General features: G+C 40.1%; 1 protein-coding gene across 5 annotated transcripts in view; it reads left to right on the top strand.

Annotated features, from left to right (window-relative positions):
* Positions 1 to 21,879, top strand: part of LOC145434592 (uncharacterized) — an 80,662-nt gene that overhangs the window by 22,236 nt on the left and 36,547 nt on the right. For all 5 annotated transcript variants that reach the window (XM_080311935.1, XM_080311934.1, XM_080311936.1 and 2 more), the window contains 3 exons: positions 10,422 to 10,535; positions 18,855 to 18,938; positions 19,007 to 19,090. In XM_080311935.1, the coding sequence (XP_080168061.1) occupies positions 10,422 to 10,535; positions 18,855 to 18,938; positions 19,007 to 19,090 (282 nt within the window). The remainder of the gene's footprint in view (positions 1 to 10,421; positions 10,536 to 18,854; positions 18,939 to 19,006; positions 19,091 to 21,879) is intronic.

The following is a 21,879-nucleotide window of genomic DNA, read 5'->3' as shown; positions in this document are numbered from 1 at the left end:
AGTGCCGCTGAAACCTCAGTTGCAAACTATGCCTTTCAGTCGACGTGAATACTACAAGAATTAGGCGCGAATCAAGCAATCAGTTATACCCTCAATTGATGACTAGGCCTACCGGTAATGAGAGAATCAATTTTGCAGATACTATAACTGCAACAATTCGATATATAGCTAATGAGAAGCTCTCAATCACAAACGAGTAGTGTCGTTAACTTAAATATAACGTACGTTTCGGTCGTTGCCTAGCTCAAACGATAGTTCGTTATATTTACTTGACTACAGTTTTGGCTGTAACAATTTAGGCTTGTCGAGTAGCTTGCTAACTCGAATTGAGACTACTACCTCACTTTCTTTACTTCCTATAATCCGAGCCTACCCCTGAGACCCGGTCAAATGTAACTCAAACAATTACAGAATAGGATAGCAATTTAGTACAAAGAAAGATCACGTCAACGTCGAGACAATGGTCACAATAGCGGTTAACAACACTTACAATCTACACAATAAAGATACAATCATCTGAATGATGGCCTGAACTTATACAATACTTGAGCATACAAATAATGTCCTTCAGTACATTATATCCCTAAATCTAGCCTAACTTCGATCACTGATTCAATCATATTACAAGCAACAAAGCGACTAAACTTTAACTCCGCTCATATGATAGATAACTAACCTACGGATAGATACGCAACACCCGGCGTCACGCTTGCTTGCCTGGAGGCAATTACTGCCCAGCAATCTGAACGCAACATAATTGGTAATCCCATAGCTGACGACCCGCGTGCTTAAATTCAGTAAAGTTGATCTTATTTCAAAGCTACTGTCGCACTGATTTTGAAAATACACATTAAAATCTAATCAGGGCAATAGAACCCCCTTGAAATACACCTTAAAGTTTGAAAATCGGTATTGTTCTGAACAATCGCAACCACACAAGGGTCATTGTTATGGTCATTGTGCTGCGTCGCTGTGATTGTTCGGAACAATGCCGACTTTCAGACTTTAGGGTGTATTTCAAGGGAGTTCCATTGCCCTGATTCGATTTTAATGTATATTTTCGAAATCAGTGCGGCAGTAGCTTTCAAATAAGATCAAGTTTATTGAATTTAAGCGTGCGAGACGTCAGCGATGGGATTAGCAATTACGTTGCGTTCAGATTGCTGAGCACTGAGCAGTGATGAGCGGACTGTAATATTTTTCGGTCCAAGTCCGATCCTGAAAATTTTCAATTCAGTCCTAGTCCATCCTGATCCAAAAATATTTTCATAATTTACTGTCCAAGTCCGGTCCTGAAAATTTTCAATTCAGTCCTATACTCCATCCTGATCCAAAAATATTTGCCAGATTTTCAGTCCAACTTCATCCTGATCGAAAAAAATTTCAAAATCTAAAGTCCAATTCTACAACTGAAAAAACAGGACATGTTAGGGCCGTTATAAACATTGCACACCCAATTCAATTCGATTCCAGCTTGCAGAAGCGAAGTTATAACAACACGAGAATTTTCAATGTACTAAAAAGTATACACATTTTTGATAGTGGCTGCCCGTCCCTACGAAGTTTTGTAAGAAATTGGTGCATTACATGTTTAATTTAATTCCAACCAATGGAAGCGTTAAAATCGTGGTATATTTACTGTGGGAAATTCTTTCATCAATAATTATAGCTCTACAACTCCACTTTGAACAGCTTCTTGAAGGTACAAAACTTGAATATAAAATTTACTGATATATTCATATTGAGATTTACCCTAACATTTTCGGCAGATACTCATCAGGGATAATCGTCAGCAAATAGCAGAGAATTGGAGAGAACCTTGTATATCAACAATTGTATCACAAAATATGACAGGCAAAAATTGTCATCCGAAAATATCCGGGTTCATTCCAATATGAATATACTATTCAACACCAAAACCTACACCGGTTGGAATCCAACCAGTAGCATCTTTAGGCAGTAAATTTGAGAAAAGAAGGTATTTCTATCCCGTACTTATACAAAACAAATGACTAACATCTTCACTTTCAGGGGTCACTATACAAAAAACTTGCCATACTAGTTTGTTCCATGAGCACATAAAATATCATAGACGAAAGAACAAGCCGAATCACAATATATAGGTGAGCAACTACTACTGCCCAAATATCTTGTGAAATAGTGCCAAATTATCTCAAGTATGGTAATGTGTTGCAATAGGCATTAAGCATTGCATTACCATCAAGCTTACTTTAGGCTGCAGAGAGAAGATTGTACCACCACGACTTGATAGAATTCGTGCTCTTCTACTATAGGGTTGAATTCAACTCAAGTTGAATCAAGAAGTCTACAACAGAAAAAGTAGCACGAATATAGCATACGAACTAGGCAAACTTTTCCTATGGATCAGCAAACCTAGTAGTATCTCGACTCGACCTAAATCCATGTGTCCAGAAAGAGAAACATGTATGGTAGCCCAGATGGCGAAGGATTGTTAACATTATGCAAACAGGCTGTTGTACTTGCGCCACTTGGCTGCAGATAAAGCAGAGGTCTCAAACTCAATCGTGGTCTCGGGCCCATTTTCAGTTTTTGATGGCGCCGCGGGCCGCAGCAACAATAATAGGGGTTTTCAATGTATTTCCAAGTATAGGCCTTATTTTACGGGAAATTGCAGACTGGCATACCGCGCGCAACGCGAAATGTGATTTACTATTGTGAAATCACGTCTATAGTACGAAAAATATCACATTTTCAAATGTTTGAATAAAATTGTTGTTGTACTTGGCATAGTCTGTCAAAATATGTAGTTAAAGACACTATGCGAGAGTAGCCTACAAATGCATCTCATGACATCGTAAAAGCTGCTGGGTTATAATTTGGCAGCTAGCGGACATTTGACGTGCCACAATTATTGGTAGATTATATAAAAGTTTAACAAATATTGACCTGATCGGAGCATTGGAGCAATACATCCTAATCTGGGTTGCTGGCATACTCCTGATAACTTGGCTGTTGATCATGCCATTACCAAAGTAAAATTAAATCAGCGTTTGATTTACAGATCAATAACAACTGTCGATCATTAATGTGCCATAGCAATATAAATTTCTAGTCGCCGACGAAACCATTGGTGTTACAGCAATGGAGCGTAATACCGCTACTTTATACTCGCCCCCTTCAATAGGCAACATTAACATGGTTAAAGAGACCCAATATTACGCAGGAAATAACTAACTTCACATTAAGAGGGGAGCAGAATGCAGATAGTTGCCATACCGACCTACTTAGATAGCTAAATACGCTCCGCAACGCAAGTTACGGCCTTTTGATGTATTACTATTTCAGTTTGTTCAGTTCAGTTACTATAACATTTTGGGAGTTTGTTACGTACGTGGTTGTACCAAGTCACGGCTTTCCGAGCCACAAGTCCTTCTCCGATTGTAACGTTTCACCCGACTCAACTCGAGTCATTCTTATTTTATCACCGATTCATTACGAGTTCGAGTAATTCTACAAAACGTCGTGCCCGTACAAATCACAATTTTCTGTCACGAACTATCAACGGGTCAAGTCCTATCATCATAAACAGGTAATGTGACGTATATAGCCGATCTTCCACCGCATGGTAACTTTTGAAAGTGATGTGATAGTGAAGTTTGATGAGTAAAGTTTCAGGATTGTGTAGTAGTTTTAGATCGTATTTCAAGTTCTCAAATCTAAAAAAAGATATGTGGCAGTAGGGTGGAGTGAAAAATGAAAATTTTTGAATTTCAAAAAAGGGTCTTGATATGTGGTGCCAAATGGTAAACAAATAAATTCTATCATAATTTCGGGTTCGTACACCCTCTAGGGGTCGTGCAATTTCACCGAACGAGCCAAAAACAGCTAATTTCGCCATATCTTGATCATAACTTACACTAGAAAGTCAGTTTTGGGCTTAAAAGATGCAGAAGCAACATGTTCCTATCTCACTTCCATAGAACTTACTCTTAAAAATGAACAGAAAAAAAGTTACAAGCAAATTTCTGATTTTATAGGTAAAATTAAGCACTGAAGCAGTGGGTAGGATGTTAAAAGCGTGTAGTGATTGGTCGTATGACTGAGCAGCATACCCTATCAATTAGAACTACTTTTCAAAACTTGCTCAAACAAATGAAACCCCCTACAAGCATAAATAGGGCTCGGGCATCGAATAGAGACTGCTAAAACTGTATTTAAAACAGCGTCCATGGTAGTGCAGCGTCACGATATCGGTAAGTTTATAACTACGGCCCTCATGAGATTTCTTACCAAAATGCTGTCGTTTAGGGTTTGTATCATATTTGTCACAAAGCTCCTGAATGAAAGCACAAAAATTGAAAATACACATTCAAAACACAAACATCAATTCTACACTGGAAACAGAAGATTTTTGTAGCAGTATCACATGAGTATCAGTGTGCACGAACATTAAAATCATGTTTAGTATTGAAAGATTTCATCTGCTTTCAAAACTTCAGTTTCTATCTGATGAGGCTATCTCTACGGTCAAATCCTGAAACATGGGTAGATGCTTCAGTAACCACGTTTTAATGTCTTTCCACTGCCTGGTTGTGGCAAGGATGACTGAGCCTTAATGGTGATGATCTTAGGTTTTCCACCTCGACATCTGACAAGGTCTTGCTTGCATGCGTCTGTTCAATATCTTTGTGGTTTAAGTTGACAATTTGGTGGAAAGATTAAGCCTTGATGTTGATAACTGGAACTTGGAAGAAACTGATGCTCAATGTCGCTGTTTTTAGGTTTGGTGTCATTTATATATCTTCCTTCAAATTCATAATTGGAATTTGGTACGGTGTGGTTGTTCTGCGCATAGCTGTAATCTTGTTAACTGTAAATCTTCGGACGTTTCCCTCCTCGTCACCAAAGCATTCCCAGCAAAACATTTTCTGGACGTTCTAAATGAGCATTTCTTCGTGGCAAAGATAGTGCAAGATAGTGAATTCGGGTATCAGTCAGCTTTGTGACACGGGAAACTATATTGTGGAAATTTTTAGCACCATCAACAATGAAATTATGCATTTTTATTTCAAACCATGACGGAAAATAGACCTCCATGCAGAATTGAGCATGACGGTTCAGATTTCTCGATGGACGACTCTGCCCCACATGGTACTTTGAAATTTGAGACGCGAGAGTCAACCATATTGAATGAACGATGGGCCCACCCTCTAAATATAGCAGATCTGGTTCCAATTGACGACTTTGAAGGAGGATATATAAATGAAACCAAACCCTAGAGCAGCAACATTGACACCAGCATCAGATTCTTCCAAATTCCAGTTATCAACATCAAGGCCTAATCTTTCCACCAAATTGTCAACTTAAATCTCAAAAATATTGAACAGCCGCCTGCATCGCAACCAAGACCTTGTCTGATCACGAGCTGGGAAACCTATGATCATCACCATTAAGGCTCAGTTATCCTTGCCACAACCAGGCAGTGGATAGACATGTGACATAAGCATCTGCTCAATGTTTCAGGATTTAAACGTAGAGATGGCCTCATCAGACAAAAACTGAAGTCTTGAAAGCAGATGAAATCTTTCAATACCAAACATGACTTTATTGTTTGCGCACACTGATACTCATGTGATACTGCTACAAAAAATTCTGTTTCCAGTATAGAATTGATGTTTGTGTTCTGAATGTGTATTTTCAATTTTTGTGCTTTCATTCAGGAGCTTTGTGACAAATATGATACAAACCCTACCACAGCATTTTGGTAAGAAATCTCATGAGGGCCGTTGTTATAAACTTACCAATATCGTGACGCTGCACTACCAATGGACGCTGTTTTAAATACAGTTTTAGCAGTCTCTATTCGATGCCCGAGCCCTATTTATGCTTGGAGGGGGTTTCATTTGTTTGAGCAAGTTTTGAAAAGTAGTTTTAATTGATAGGGTATGTTGCTCAGTCATAAGATCAATCACTACACGCTTTTGACATCCTACCCACTGGTTCAGTGCTTAATTCTACCTATAAAATCAGAAATTTGCTTGTAACTTTTTTTCTGTTCATTTTTAAGGGTAAGTTCTATGGAAGTGAGATAGAAACATGTTGCTTCTGCATCTTTTAAGCCCAAAACTGACTTTCTAGTGTAACTGATGATCCAGATATGACGAAATTAGCTGTATTTGGCTCGTTCGGTGAAATTGCACGACCACTAGAGGGTGTACGACCCCAAAATTATGATAGAATTTATTTGTTTACTATTTGGCACCACATATCAAGACCCTTTTTTGAAATTCAAAAATTTTCATTTTTCACTCCACCGTAATGTGGCAGTTAAATATTGTCGAATACTCAAAAATCCAAAATGCTGACGCGCGCCGCACGAAATGATCTGGCGGGCCGCGTGTTTGAGACCTCTGAGATAAAGTGACCTGGACCTAATATTTCGATATGCAGCTATATGCGAACATCAATTCCATATCTCTACAATTCTTTCTAACATCAAATACTTCTTTAGGTGCTCATGTAAACAGCACTTGATAAGATCTAATGTGCTGTTACCAAATTTACATAGCTCTGGTTGAAGAAATTCGAATGTGCCAATGTGCCATACGGGCATTCCTAAAATACGGAATAGCGGAAACAGCGGTGCTAACCAGCATGAAAATGTGCCTAAATTCTGTAATTTGGCTTCTAAATGCGTCAATTGGCAACACTGGCAATAATTCTTCTCTCCCGCGGGCCCTCACTTCTGGTTACGAAACCAACGTGCCCGAGTCCGGATTTTGAAATGCTCAAAATCCAAGTCTAACCTGTTTTTTAAAAATCACAATCCGGTCCAATCCGGATCCGACATTTTTTTGAAAATCACAATCCGGTCCGATCCGGTACCAACGAAAATAACCCATAATCCTGATCCTGAAGACTGTGAGAACAGAGAAAGCAATATTAGTGGCTTTACGGAGAGGGTAAACATAGTAACCCAGGCATGCCATGATGCCAACAACAAAATCAGATATTGTGATTGAATTGTGACTTGACCAAGACAACTAGGCCTATAGTACTACTGAAGAATGGAACTAAATTTTCACAGAACAGACATGTATCAAACAAAATGGATGAATCAATCAAAATGATCATTTGATAGAGCAGCAATGAATAGGAAATATATATAATATTATATAATCAGCAACAGCATGATGATGTTCACAATCAATCAGAGAGTGCCGGTGGTACTTCAGTTCTAGTGTGTTTCCAACATCATAAACATGACTAATTGACCATGCCAGCATATATTCATACATTACCACACAATCATTCCAAATGACATCAGAAATCAGAACCACCAACCCGTTACCTCTGCATTCTGCAACAACACCGATACTTTGCTTTTTTGTCATCCTGACAACTGATATCAAGTACCCTAATGGCTAATGAACAGGAAGTATAAGAATCAACATCTGAGGAACAACTGAATTCGAAAACAAATACTTCTGCAGCTCGCTTGTTGGAGCCTGACTTCGTCCTCATCTCATCCAGCAGTAATCTCATTATTGCAGAAACTTTACTTACCGTATGTTGCTTACGCATTTCAACGACGTGACCGATATCAGCGGTTTCAACGTTGTCATTTATTGTCGGAACTCGCATGGGCTTGATCCATAGCAATGAATGCATTCAACTGTGGAAATAATATGGAAGCAGCTTTTTTCATTGAATATAAGATATCTTGAACCTTTTATCACCCAAGATTTGAATATCAAATCCAGTTTAAATCCGGCTCATATGGCAGTTTCAGAATCCGGCTCCGATCCGGCCACAGTAAAATTCATCAAAATCCTGCTCCGGCTCCGGCTCCTGAACCGGACTGTGGCCATCTCTGCTTACCGTAGAAAATCAATATCAGAACGGGGGAAGCACCGGCCACAGCGAGCTTCGAGCTGCTCTGTTGCTGGCCACAGGATGTCATGTGAATTTCACAGATTTTGGGAAACTTATAGAGACTTTCTTACATATATTTGGTATACATTGTTCTTCCAATTCTATACAGTTGCTGACGATTACCCATGACTAGTGTCAGCCGAATACTCAGGTCTATTTCGATATCAAAAAATGACACTCCTGTCAGTACCTATGAATAACAGAATAAATACATTCCCCTCATCGCTTTTGCTCATACCGCTTTACCGGATCTTATATAGGTAGTATGACTGTGAATTGTGTGGATTATATCATGAGAGTTAAAACGGACCTGAAACAAATTTTAAAACTCGAGTAACCGAGCCTTTGCTAAAAAAAATGAGTATCTCTGCTCGAGGTTAACCGCGAACAGTACTAGAATCACGATAATATGTTTCCATGAAACATTATGGTGGTCATATTGGAATTTGTGTTTCCATTGAACCCCCAAGCAATGCATAGTCTGTATACACCACTGATAGCAGCCGAGCTTAGACTGATTCCCAATGACTTTTATCAGGGCGATCTTTGAAGTAAATATTAAATATGGTATACAACGTCACCCCGGCCAACTATTAATTTAACTATCAATATTCTTATAAATCATCAGCAGCTCATCCCGTTGGGCGATGGTTGGATTGCCCAACCTCTGATTCGGTGATATTGTAATAACAACATATTATTTATAGACGCACATAGATAAGAAAATGTATCATTTCGACAGAATGCTGGTATTTTGAGTGTAGCTTATTCGCATGCCGATGCCTATCCACGGGCCATATATTTTCTTGATCCATTAGCGTTCATAATTAGCTTTATTTATATAATTAGGATCAAACCGCACACAATAAAGTAACTAGCGATTTAGTTAAATAATTATATCATTCGACGAAATTCCCCAACACGTATAAGGCCAGAGGTGATCGAAGTAGCCAAGAAGGATATTCGAGTAGAAGTATAGCGACGCAGAATTCTGATCATGTACGAGTATCAGTGCAGCGTTTTTAAGCATCCCAAATCCACTTCGAGTAGAATTAGAATATGCTATATTTGAAAACTAGTCAACCAGCTAGTTTCGAAAAGTAGTCCTAATTACGCTCCCATGGTACGCCGAAACCGGGATACTGACAAATTCGGATGGTGTATAGAGCTGAATTTGTGTTGCTATATTCCATGCATGAGATGCATATTTTCATTTCATTCGTAATAGCCTTCTATAGAACAGCGGTTCTATAATTTTTTGTAAAGTGTGACGATATGGCGCCTCTCCATATTACAAGGCCTGTAAACCACAAGACGACGAGTGATACGGATAAGTTGTATCGGACATCACATTAACGTGTTGCGCGGTTAAAAAGGCAACTGAAAATATGGTAGGTCGTATAATTCCAAACGTTTCGATCAGATCTGCTTACCGTGATGAAACGGTCATATGGACGACTATGCGGCCCGAAAATGTGCACAGGAGACACGCAGTCGCTCGATAAATTATATTGACTCACGACTTTGTTGAAACGGATTGGTCAATATCCATTATTACTAGCGATTTGGGCTCGTCCGGGAATGGATCGCCTAGTACCAGACATATATTCGCAACTGGCAGGGTGTGTTTGTTTGTGATAATCATGGTGTTTGTCGACTACTATGGTCATTGGTCATTTACACCAGGCCGATTTGCCTTGATTTTTTATTCCGTAGCTGCCAAATTTTAGCGCGACCCGCTTCTATAGGCTTTTTATAAGACACCACTTACGCGGATCAGATGGCGAGGAGGAGCCTAGATAACCCCACACTTTGGTAGGGTGTGTGTCTGTGTATGTCTGTGTGCGTGCGTCTATGAATCGTATGTATAAAGGATTGTGATAAAATTGCCCATGGCAGGATGGGGCGGATCTGTGTGATGTTTCCATGGAGAGCTCCCCTAAATCCATAAATAAAATTTTTCCCCTCACAAAATGATTGATTCTCTGGCTACTGGCTGTTTACTGTTTAGTCCAGATGTTATACCATCTCATATTGTTTTACCTCCGAAACATATGATGTAGTGACATCCAATTTCATGCCACCAGAAAGTCACATACTCATTTGTCACGCCACAGCTGGTTGACATTGCCGTATTGCTCCTTGGGACCTAAAATTGAAAACGTACACTCTTAGCCAAAAGAGTGTATTCACACCCAAATGTGGTAAAATAAAACATAACCTAACTCAGAATTATATCGCGGTTATAAATCGTACGTGCCTACATGCATATTTTCTTACATCGGTATACCTACAAGCATGATTTGGATTAAAATGTAGTGATTTGACTCATACCGTGGTGTAGGTCTGAGTCATGTTCTGATTTCGCGTACCACAGGTGTTATGCGTGTGTGAATATAAACACTTTTTTCGTTGAGAGTGTAAGGTACAATACAGCTTCTCAACGAACAAGGTCCCGGACACCTGTGCTAGTGTGACGACTGATAATTTACTGTATCTTTCAGATCACGTCAAAATCTGGGTCTTTATTACCGTCTCAGTCATATTTTCATTCCTTGTGCCGTTGGCATTCTTGCAAACATCAAGACTTGCTTTTTGGTGCAGGCCGAACAAAAAACGTAAGTACTTTTGCGTAAATATTATAATTTCATTCCGCACCGTACTTTTCGCCGAAATCCAATCGCACTTTCGCTCATCTTATGTGATAAAATAACATGTATATTAGGGTGGTCCTTAAAAAACGAATTTTGGAAAGTTGTTTGTCTGACCCTGCCAAAATGTTCCTTCTAGCTAAATAACACCATGTGTGAAATTTTATTGACATTCATTAATCTTTAGAGGTGGCTCAAAGGATCCGAAATTCTACCCATTTGCAGTGTAAAGTAGATATAGTCAAGTCTATAGCTGCTTTCTGACCAACGTTTAAGCCTGGATTCCGTCGCGTGGGTATTAGCTGCTCATTGACTGGGGTGTCTTGATGACCAATAGCAATTTCAGTTGCCAAGTAAAGTCAGCTTCAGGGTGTTAGGGACCTTTTTCGCGTTGGTCAGCAAAAACTCCAAATGCAATTTGCAGTTGCTCCCTGTCCTTTGTGATATGGCCAGAAAACTCCTCAACTAAGGCAATGGAACGTTACGCCTGGTAGCTGGTGATAGATAATGTGCTGATAAAAGTGTTTGCGGCAATGAAACTAGGTTGATACATCCTCTACGCATCCTGATATTCAATAAAAACATCTGAAAGACGCGAGTTTCTCGAAGTAATTGGTGATTTATTCGTCGTTAAGTTGAATAGTCTTCTGCCGAATGTTTGTCAAGTTGATAATTACACGCTTCAATAGTTCCTTCAATAGTTAATAGCATAATCATCTCTGAAGAAATTAAATATTGGTTAGACCCACACTTTCCACTCATTGTGCAAGGGGATGGCAAACTAATCCCAGATGTCACTGGAATGGAGACTGTTGACGTACTGCCTATGCTAGTGACAAATACTGGCCAATCACAGCTACTACTCATTCCCAAAGTTACCATCTAGCTCAGTGGTTACCAACCTTTTTTTAGACACGCCCCTCTTTATGATATTGAAAAGTTTCGTCATATCACAAAATCCAACCAGAATGCTAGCAACCTCAACAGATGGTTTGATGGCAGGGAATGTTATGACACGCGTGAATTGGAGGTGAATCGCGCCGAGCGCGAAATAATTTTTCAGTTGATCGCTTCTTCACGCCCCCTTCAGATGCTTTAACGACCCCCTAAGGGGGGCGCGCCCCACAGGTTGGGAACCACTGATCTAGCTAGACGATATGAAAAGCACAAGCGGAGGCTATCTTTTCTATTCTGAAAGACGGGGATTCAAAGAAAAAGATCCAGGAATATGCTTCGATGCCGGTCCGTACTAAAGAACCTGCATTCTTGTAGAGCAGATGCTTGGCCTGCATCAGTCTTTTCGGAAGCACTGGTAACTTCATCTGCTCCTGATGTTTTCTTGTTCAAGTGCTTCAAGAGAAGACGACGTCATATTAACCACACTACATTTGAGAACTCCTCAACTGATCAGTATACGTCCAATGCTGTGGCTGACATGACAAATGAAATGGCGAATGTATTGGAGACAGCTGTGAAAGTCACTCAGACGTGAGATCATTACAGAGAACTACTGGGGCTGGCCTTTATTTTCCTTGACGCTGTCCCTTTTCGAGGCATCCACATTGATGCTCCCGGAGACATGCACCAAGATCTATGGATGGCGAAAGTGATCAAAACTTTCGAAGGTCTGGATGTTTCGTTCACAGTTTAAATTGTTGTCGAGCTAGCATCGAGGGTTGCGGGAACTCTGCCTTGAGACTCACATTGTTTGTCTCTAACGACCAAACAGAACGCCCCAAGCAACGATTGAGGATATTTTTGCTAACCTCACAAAAAATGAGGAGCTACTGCAGTTTGCATTTGGGGTTGTTGCTGACCTCCGCAAAAATGTGCCCCAACATCCTCAAGAGGAGCCTACTTGGCAAAATAAAATGATATTGGTCATCATGGCTCCACTGCCAATGATCAATCAGATAATACCTTGACGGGGTAATCCAGGCTTTCAAGCGTAGACCCAACAGCAACTATGAAGTGACCATTTGTGCCCTATACCTAATATGGGTAGTATTTCGGATCCATTGAGCCACCTCTGAACATCAATGAATATCAATAAAATTTTACACAGGCTGTTTTTTTAACCAAAAGGAACATTTTGACAGGGTCAGACCAACAACTTTCAGAAATTCGTTTTTTAAGGATTTATATGTTTATCGATATTAAAGTGACCAGAAGGAAGGTTTTCATTGCTGAAAGACAGAACTATAGTAAAATATGAACTTATCATTTCCACTGATTACACCGATATCGACAGAAGATCACGCGAAGAATTTTTTGTTGCAAGAATCTGAATAAACCAATACGGTGTTGGGTCTGTGCGTCTTCGTTTCTGAACACTCTGAAAAAGTTCCAGCGCAATTTCGTCATTGTTGCAGTTGTTCGACCAGTTTCGCTACTGGACCTAAATCTACTAGTTCTAGTCGAGAACTCGCTTAGCCCAGTGATAATTCTAGAATCAACATCGATTTACGGGGAGGATGAGGTGTACCTATACTATTAATAGCATTGTAGGAATATATCCATTGCTTATCGGAACCACCAATGAAGGGCCTTGATGCAGCCCAATTTCTGACGGAAATGTAATCAGACAGCTTTAAATTTTCCACATTTGTTCACGAGACTGAAAATGTTGTTATATAGAATTTTGATTCGGACTAAACAGGCAATTAAGATGAGATTCTAAGGAATGAACAAGTCAGCTTTGCGAGTGACCTCCTTCTAAAACGCACACCAAACACATTTTGCACGCGTTTTTAGTTAAAATTATACGAGATGACGAGTTTGCAAAAGGCAGGGAATAGATACCCAGTCAACAAAACGGGAAGCGATCGTCCGGCGTATTACGCGCAGTCGATGTCAGAATGATGCTTCAAAAGAAACAATTTTCGGGGCATCCCTGAAAGACGGAAAAGCGGAAATAGCGGAAACTGCGGAAAACGAACCCTAAAACGCGGAAATAACGGAAATAGCGGAAACAATAAAAACTGCTGATTCCTAAAAGACGGAAAGCGCGGAAAAGCGGAAACAGCGGTAAACTTAATCATCCATTAAATAGCGGACTTTGATACTGACATAATCTGCTGGCTGCGGAATCCAAATCAGCGGAAAACGGAGCGTAGCTGAAGCAGCGGAAAAGTTAACCATACGGGTTTGAGGCAAATTTGACGGAAGATTGACCATCGATTAAAGAGAGGACCTGAATACTGACATAATCTGCTGGCTGCGGAATCTAAATCAGCGGAAAACGGACCGTAGCCTACGCAGCGGAAACAGCGGAAAATTTAACCATACCAGTTTGAGGCAAGTTTGACGGAAGATTGACCATCGATTAAAGAGAGGACTTTGATACTGACATAATCTGCTTGCTGCGGAATATAAATCAGCGGAAAACAGAACGTAGCCGAAGCAGCGGAAACAGCGGAAAATTTAACCATACCAGTTTGAGGCGAATATGACGGCAAATTTGACCATCGATTACATAGCGGGCTTTGATACTGACATAATCTGCTGGCTGCGGAATATAAATCAGCGGAAAACGGACCGTAGCCTACGCAGCAGAAACAGCGGAAAATTTAACCATACTAGTTTGAGGCAAATTTGACCGAAGATTGACCATCGATTAAAGAGAGGACTTTAATACTGACATAATCTGCTGGCTGCGGAATCTAAAAGCCGAAAACGTGGAGTAGCGGAAGATATATTTGGAATAGGCCCGAGGTATTTTGTACCGTACGTGTCGTACATGTACCTACGTTTTACAATTGTGCATTTGAGTGGCATGAAGGAAATTATAAACCATTTCATTGGCAACTTGACAATTTGCCGTATTTTTTCCACACACTTGAGAGATATCGGCCACAGTATATAGTAGTATCGGTCTCAGTATACGGTAATTGTGAATTACAATATGATTTCGCGGTCATGGCTGTTATTCATTTATTGCCGATGTAGCAAGAATGTAAATAGGCCTACCCAAGAAGCCTTGAAGACACGAACAACAATAAAGTGGGCAAAACCACGCGTTTCGATTGATAATTCACCCCCGCCCCAAAGACAATGTCCTACACGACCTACAGTTTGCCACAGCAGACGAGTGCTCACTGCTCATACAGTGATCAGCACATTGATAAGACTGAATTTTTAACAATGATGCACTGCACAGTGCACACTTGTCGCCCCCCTGCCTGTTTATCATAAGTGCCTGAAAAAAGGTGTAATCACTGATAATCCACCCGAAATGCCAATGCTTGGGGTGTGTTTTTAATGGTATGGTATGGTATGGGTGTATTAGGCTTATTCCCACCCACCCCACTAGGATGGGTGCAAATAATAATTTTAGTACCCAAAAGGTGTGATGACTTGAAATATGCCCTGCGCTATGGAGTAAATTGCGAAAACACACCATTTTCGTTTACAGTGTGTGATGCTGTGAAGTGATGCTGTTTATTTGGTAGAGATTGAATTTCACTTTCTAATAAGTGCGAAGTTATTGTTGTTCATTATTCCAAGTTGACCCAGATAAGCATGTCAGCGAGGTATAAGCAGTTATGTTTTGCTCTTCGATTCACCAAACAGCGAATAAATCCAATTATGCCGACCAGTTCCGCTTGAAAGCTAGCGCTTACTACCTAGGCTACACTGTATCAACATCGAATAAACTGTATTGTATTGAGTATATCGGCAGAAGAACGTATATCAAAACATCAGTTAGGCTACTAGGCATGGTCTCTCTTTCTTGGACTAATTTCCGCTGATTTATATTCCGCAGCGAGCAGATTATGTCAGTATTAAAGTCCTCTCTTTAATCGATGGTCAATCTTCCGTCAAATTTGCCTCAAACTCGTATGGTTACCTTTTCCGCTGCGTAGGCTACGTTCTGTTTTCCGCTGATTTAGATTCCACAACAAGCAGATTATGCCAGTATCATTGGCCTCAAACTCGTATGGTTAACTTTTCCGCTGTTTCCGCTGCTTCGGCTACGTTCTGTTTTCCGCTGATTTAGATTCCGCAGCCAGCAGATTATGTCAGTATTAAAGTCCTCTCTTTAATCGATGGTTAATCTTTCGTCAAATTTGCCTCAAACTCGTATGGGTAACTTTTCCGCTGTTTCCGCTGCGTAGGCTACGTTCTGTTTTGCGCTGATTTAGATTCCACAACAAGCAGATTATGCCAGTATCATTTGCCTCAAACTCGTATGGTTAACTTTTCCGCTGTTTCCGCTGCTTCGGCTACGTTCTGTTTTCCGCTGATTTAGATTCCGCAGCCAGCGGATTATGTCAGTATTGAAGTCGTCTCTTTAATCGATGGTCAATCTTCCGTCAAATTTGCCTCAAACTCGTATGGTTAACTTTTCCGCTGTTTCGGCTACGCTCCGTTTTCGGCTAATTTAGATTCCGCAGCGAACAGATTATGTCAGTATCAAAGTCCGCTATTTAATCGATGGTAAAGTTTTCCGCTCTTTCCGTCTTTTAGGAATCAGCATTTTTTATTGTTTCCGCTGTTTCCGTTATTTCCGCGTTTTAGGGTTCGTTTTCCGCAGTTTCCGTTTTTCCGTCTTTTAGGGATGCCCCAATTTTCGCACTTCAGCCGCAGACACATTAACCCTTTTGTTGCCGTTGATCAACCCTCTCGCTACTGCAGCTTACAACCGCTAGTAACCCTGTCGCTACCTGAATCATTGTTGCTTTCTGGCAGATATATTAACCTTATGTTGCAAGACATCACAATTTGACAATATATTTTCATTGTCGTGTTAGTTATAATAAAATCCAGCACGAGCATACATTCAAAATACCGGTCAAATACAAACAGACAGTTATATGAAATGCATAAAACGACACATTGATTTCAGTTGAGATACAGAGAGATCTTCTTTCCGGGAAAAGTTTGATACAACCATTGCTGCTCTTGAATTGAAATACAGATAAGATCTGGTTTATCAAACAAGTGCCAAACAAGTGCCAAACAAGTGTCTTGGCGGGAAGAATAGTATGAAGGCAACGCACAGCTACCATCAGCATCCAGCTCACTGTGTGGCACGCTAACTTCATTCAGAGCCCAATTGTGAATGATATATCCCAAGTATAGGCTTGGACTGGTCTCTGATATCTGGGTAATTCCACTGGCCTCATATTCGTGCGATGTACTGTCAGCCAGATATCATTAGTAGTGATAGTCGGCTGATCATGGACATTGTCGCTGCAGGTTGAACCAAAGCTTAGAGCCAACGCTGCAGTATTTTCAATTCACCATCAGACTTCTACCCACGGATATTTGGGCATATCGCAATCACTTCATGGCTTCAGTCTCCAGTTGTAAAATAAAGGCTACCTATAGCAACAAAATAACTCGTAGGTTGACTGAAATGAGTATCACAAATGTTAATCAGAAATTATTACAAGATATAGTATTTGGCTGAACAGTTGAAATGCCAACCGTTGTAACGAACATCAACGATTGTAAATTCAGTCACAGATATTGCAGACAGAGACAATAGATGGTTTGAGCATATCCCATGTTCCGTTAATATACATAGCCTACATTCATGAATGCACTAACAAATGATGTCAAAGCCATAACTATAACACGTCAAAACTCGGCGAGGGTTTAACTACACACTTCCGCGGTTTAGCATTGAAATATCAACGGACCGGTAATACGTATTACGTTCAGAACACTTGACAAGTATCACGCTGTTCACTGCCACCAACCTGACCTTTCAGGCCACGGAAAAGTCAAAGTCAGCATTCATATCAAGTCCTATTTTACAAGCCTAACGCAAAAAAGCAATTACAGTGTAATATGACTGATCTGCTATTCGAAACACCATTTGACTACCAATACACATCTAAGCAAGCATGTTTAAATTTCAATAATAACCCGAACTATCTCTTGCTCAACTCATCTCAACGAAGAACTTCATTCATATTCCCTTCCATCGCTATGATCTCGGAAATACAATTCGCCGGTACGGACGATAATTCAAACTTCAAGTGTGCAACGGTAAACAACATCCGATGACTTATGACATCACAATCTCTCCACGCTCAACTACTCACGAACCTGGCAAAGCTAGTTAGAAGAAACGTCAGAAGAGACGTCACGGTGAAGCCGCGTGATAATCATGCGCAATTTGATTGGTTAATAACGCTGACACCAATCTGCCCGGCTGACCGATGGAAAGGAGAACAATCGATCTTTTGAATTCGAGAGCGATTGGTTTTTGTACATCAAAAGTGCCGCCTCACTGTAGTGTCAAAACAATTGCGTTCACTTCTCTCCTGCACTGTCTTCGCCTGGTTCGGCATTGAATATATACGCTTTTGTTGACTGGGTACCGACACTGTAGTCAAGAATACTTGGGTGAATGCGCTATCAATGAAATCCTCTTCAAACGCAGCAAAAAAATAAACCAAAATACGCTACACGCGGAGTAGTGTTTCTATATTTGTGAATTTTGGAAGGAAATGTTCGAAAATATGATATTTGAAAATCCCCAATCTTAATATGTAGCAGCCCCTATATTGCCCCATATGGCATTTGCATTAGTGCGATGTCTCGTCCCATTCCTTCCTCTTTGGCATCTGAACGCTTCGGTAGCCGGACGCGCAATAAAGTCCATGCAGCAGGTATTGTATTGTAAGACAGGGATTTCATACAAAAGTATATTACACAAACATCTTGAAGATGTTTAGTTTGAAACATGACACTTAGAGTTGCATCCTAATGACGATATAAACCAGTGGTTTCTAATTTTTTTCGACTCAAGGCGTCCTTATCAAGCTGTACAAAATTCTGACCCTCCATATTTTCGGAACCGAAAAAGAGAACTTATCGGCCGGAAATAATATGCACCTAATTCTGATCTCTGGTGAATTGACTGAAAAAGGGTCATTTTGCTGTGTTGACTCCGGAAAAATCCGTCTTCGCGGAAAATCAGTGGGAGTTGACCCGTTATTGAGTAAACTTTCGATGCATATCCATAACAACCCGTTTTCACGTACATTTCGTGATTATTAGCTCAATATACCCATTCTAACGTTTTCGCTCCCTCCGTACGTTTTCATCTCTCAATCGCCCCCTTCGTTATTTTCGCCCCCTGATTCTCAAAATCGTCCGCTGGTAGGTGATATGGACCACGTTGGGAATCACTGACATAAACAATAGTCGGAATGGTCCTCCCTGTTAGAAAATTCGTCTCTATACCTCAAGTGAGATACTCCTCCATCCATATTTCTCTCCCTAACAATCAAAACATAAAAATAGATTTATCGGTTTATTTTTCAACAGATCATGAAAATGAACAAGAACATCAGCAGCAGCAAGGAACGCAGAGACAGCCGATAACTTCAGCTCCGGGAAGCGTTCATAAAAGTAAATAAAATCTAACTTGTTTTTGTCAGACAGAATATTTAACGATATTGTCATAATATTCCCAACAGATGACACGGACTTTCTTGAAATGGAAGCACTAGAAAATGCTTCTTATCCGGCAACGACAACTCCGAAGGAAACCGCCAGTAATGGTAATTATGAAATAACAGTGATAAAACGTTATTGCTCACTGTGATATCGACGTCATGTAGCGAACAAGTCTTGTGATTACGAGCCAAACTGTTGCGCTAACTGAGAGGTTGAAAATGGGTTGGCGATATCGCAGGCTCATCATAACTTCACTGAAGTGGCACTGCGCACTAACTATGTGTTCCAAAATTACAGATAAAATCTGGGGAAAATATTTGGCCGCACCCATTTTCTTCGGAAAGTCACCGTGATGGAACTACAGTAACACGATCATTAAAAATATACCTACTGCACTCTAGCTGCATAAATAGATCTATATGATGTTGCGGATGCGTGTCTTCGGTTCTTAAAATTTTGTTAAATTTATGCCACTGCTTTATCACTGTTGCGCTTGCCCGACGAGACCTCCGTTTTCCAGTACGATTTCTTTGGGTATTATGTGGATTATATATATAAAGTGTCACTCAATTCGCCACCTTATTACGTAGCAGCAAGAAATTTCATTGGAATTGGCAGCATATACAGTAGGTCGGTTCAGATTTGAAAAATTGTCAGGGAATTTCGATGCTATACATCCAAATGGCGGTATAGTACATAAAATACACATTCGCAGGCTGTTTTGATCATCTTCCTTTCGATCTACCTTCCAATCATAGTCCCGAACAAAGGATCAGCGTTAAACTTTCCTTATTTTATGGGATTATTCAAACAGTATGTCTGGCTCAACATAGAGCAGTGCTCGGCGGTGAATACCAAGTCGCCAGCTTGTAACGTTTTTAAAGTTCGCGGTTTAAAACGGCCATGTTAAGGTGGGAGTTTGATGTGTATCGTGATTGGACATTATGATTACTTGATTACACTTACTGAATTGTGTTGTACTGCGTCGAGTCAACGACGGTAGTCAATTGATAAGTTCACCAACATTGCAAAATCTACGATACAAACGAAATGCGGGTTGTAAAAAAAAATTTACTTCATAAAAAAGTTTGACATTTTTTGACCTAACGCTACAATTTTGACAAAATTTTGACTTTTTTTGACATGTCATCAGTAAGTCGCCATGGTCGTGATCATTGATGTCGCTGGCACGCCCAGTTTTCAGCAGCTACTTTTAAACGCTTAGCCCCGAGTCATAATGACCTTTCGGGTGAGCTTTTCGCAAGCTTATTGATGTTTTTGTTAATAATAAGCTATAGAAAGAGACATGATACGCATATGTGTTGAGATTATCCAGATTATTCTTGTTTTGCTATGTAAATATTACCGAAAGGTACGTGGCGTGTAATGTCAGCAATCCCCACCTTAATCTTTATTTTTTCTGTTTAATACTCAGTTATCTAAATTTATGGTAGATTGGAAGCGGAATAGTATATTCATATTGAAATGAATCCGAATATTTTCGGCTGACACTCGTCGAGGGTAATTGTCATCAACTAGTAGAAAATCGGAAAAACATTGTATATCAACAATCGTATCACGAAATATGATGTCACCAGCATGAAATGTAATCTCACATAAGAGAGCGTTCAATGTACTATTTTAAGATGGTGCACGAACTCCTTCTGTAGACAAAGCTTGGATTGATGTATTTTGATAAAGGTCGACTCCAAGGCACACAGATGAATGTGTGACCGGCCATTCCCAATGTCGCGAAATATGTCGTCTCGATAATTTTTGGCACAAGCTTGATTATCTAACATATGTTTGCCAATTGCAGAATTTCTGGCCTTGAACGCTCATCCTAAAGCTTGAGCGGATGAGATTAGAAGCTATCTGTAGAACGTCTGAAACATAGCATAGTAGTTTGTACCTGCCAATGAAGAATGAATTATCATTATTTAATGGGATATTCATCGAATAATACCTAAAGAAATAGGACTAGAAGATAGAAGTCGCGTCGAGAAACTGGGTCGACCAAGTGCAACAATGCAGAGGTCGTACCAGAAAATTTGCAATGGGTTAAGAAGCGCGGCCACGGCACCATATAAATTTATTCAGCTAGAGTACAATGTGGAAAATTTTGATAATCTTTCAGCTGCAATTCCATTACGGTAATTTTCTGATGAAAATGGCTGCGGTCAAAATTTTTTCCCGATTTATCTTTAATATGAGACCCCACCAGAGGTGGTCAAAGTAGTCAAGAAAGCTACTCAAATAGAAGTAGAAGTGGTGACGCAAAAATCTATTCAAGTATGAGTAAAAGTAGTTCTTTTAAAAGCAGCTTGAAACTACTTGAAGTAGAAGTAGAATTGACTGACTTTAAATCTACTCAAGTAAGTAAGTAGATGTGAAAACGATCGTAATTCGTTCGCATAGATTGTCAAAAGCTGCAAATTGAGCTATGCGAAAGGTGCAGAGCTTGATTCATATTGATGAATCCCAGGATCTATAAATTTTCGACAGCATAAGCATTCGTGCGCATCGTGGGATGAAAATGGTAGCATTGATATGGAAATGCGATACTAATCATATGTTTACTCGAACACATCGAATTAGAAAATATCATGTTAATGCGCCCGCCCTCATATTATAAGGCCCGTAGTTTGGTCGAAGATCAACATGGAGAAGTGGTGTCGGATCGGTGTTAACATTGCGCGATTAGTAAACGTTGATAAAAAATATGGCAGATCGTATAAATGCCATATAGCGTAGCTTTATTTTCGGAAAATAGAGGCATTACTACACTTGGTACACCCATTAATTGATTATGTGATCCCCCTATCAACCCCCCACTCAGGCATGGCGCACAAAGCCCTAGTTGCTGAGCGCCATAATACCCTATACCCACCCA

This window comes from Botryllus schlosseri, chromosome 2, assembly GCF_051294905.1.
Source record: "Botryllus schlosseri isolate E-star chromosome 2, Bs_hap1, whole genome shotgun sequence".
Taxonomy (NCBI): domain Eukaryota; kingdom Metazoa; phylum Chordata; class Ascidiacea; order Stolidobranchia; family Styelidae; genus Botryllus; species Botryllus schlosseri.
The sequence above is the reverse complement of the archived record's forward strand: the minus strand, read 5'-3'. Positions and strand labels throughout refer to the sequence as shown.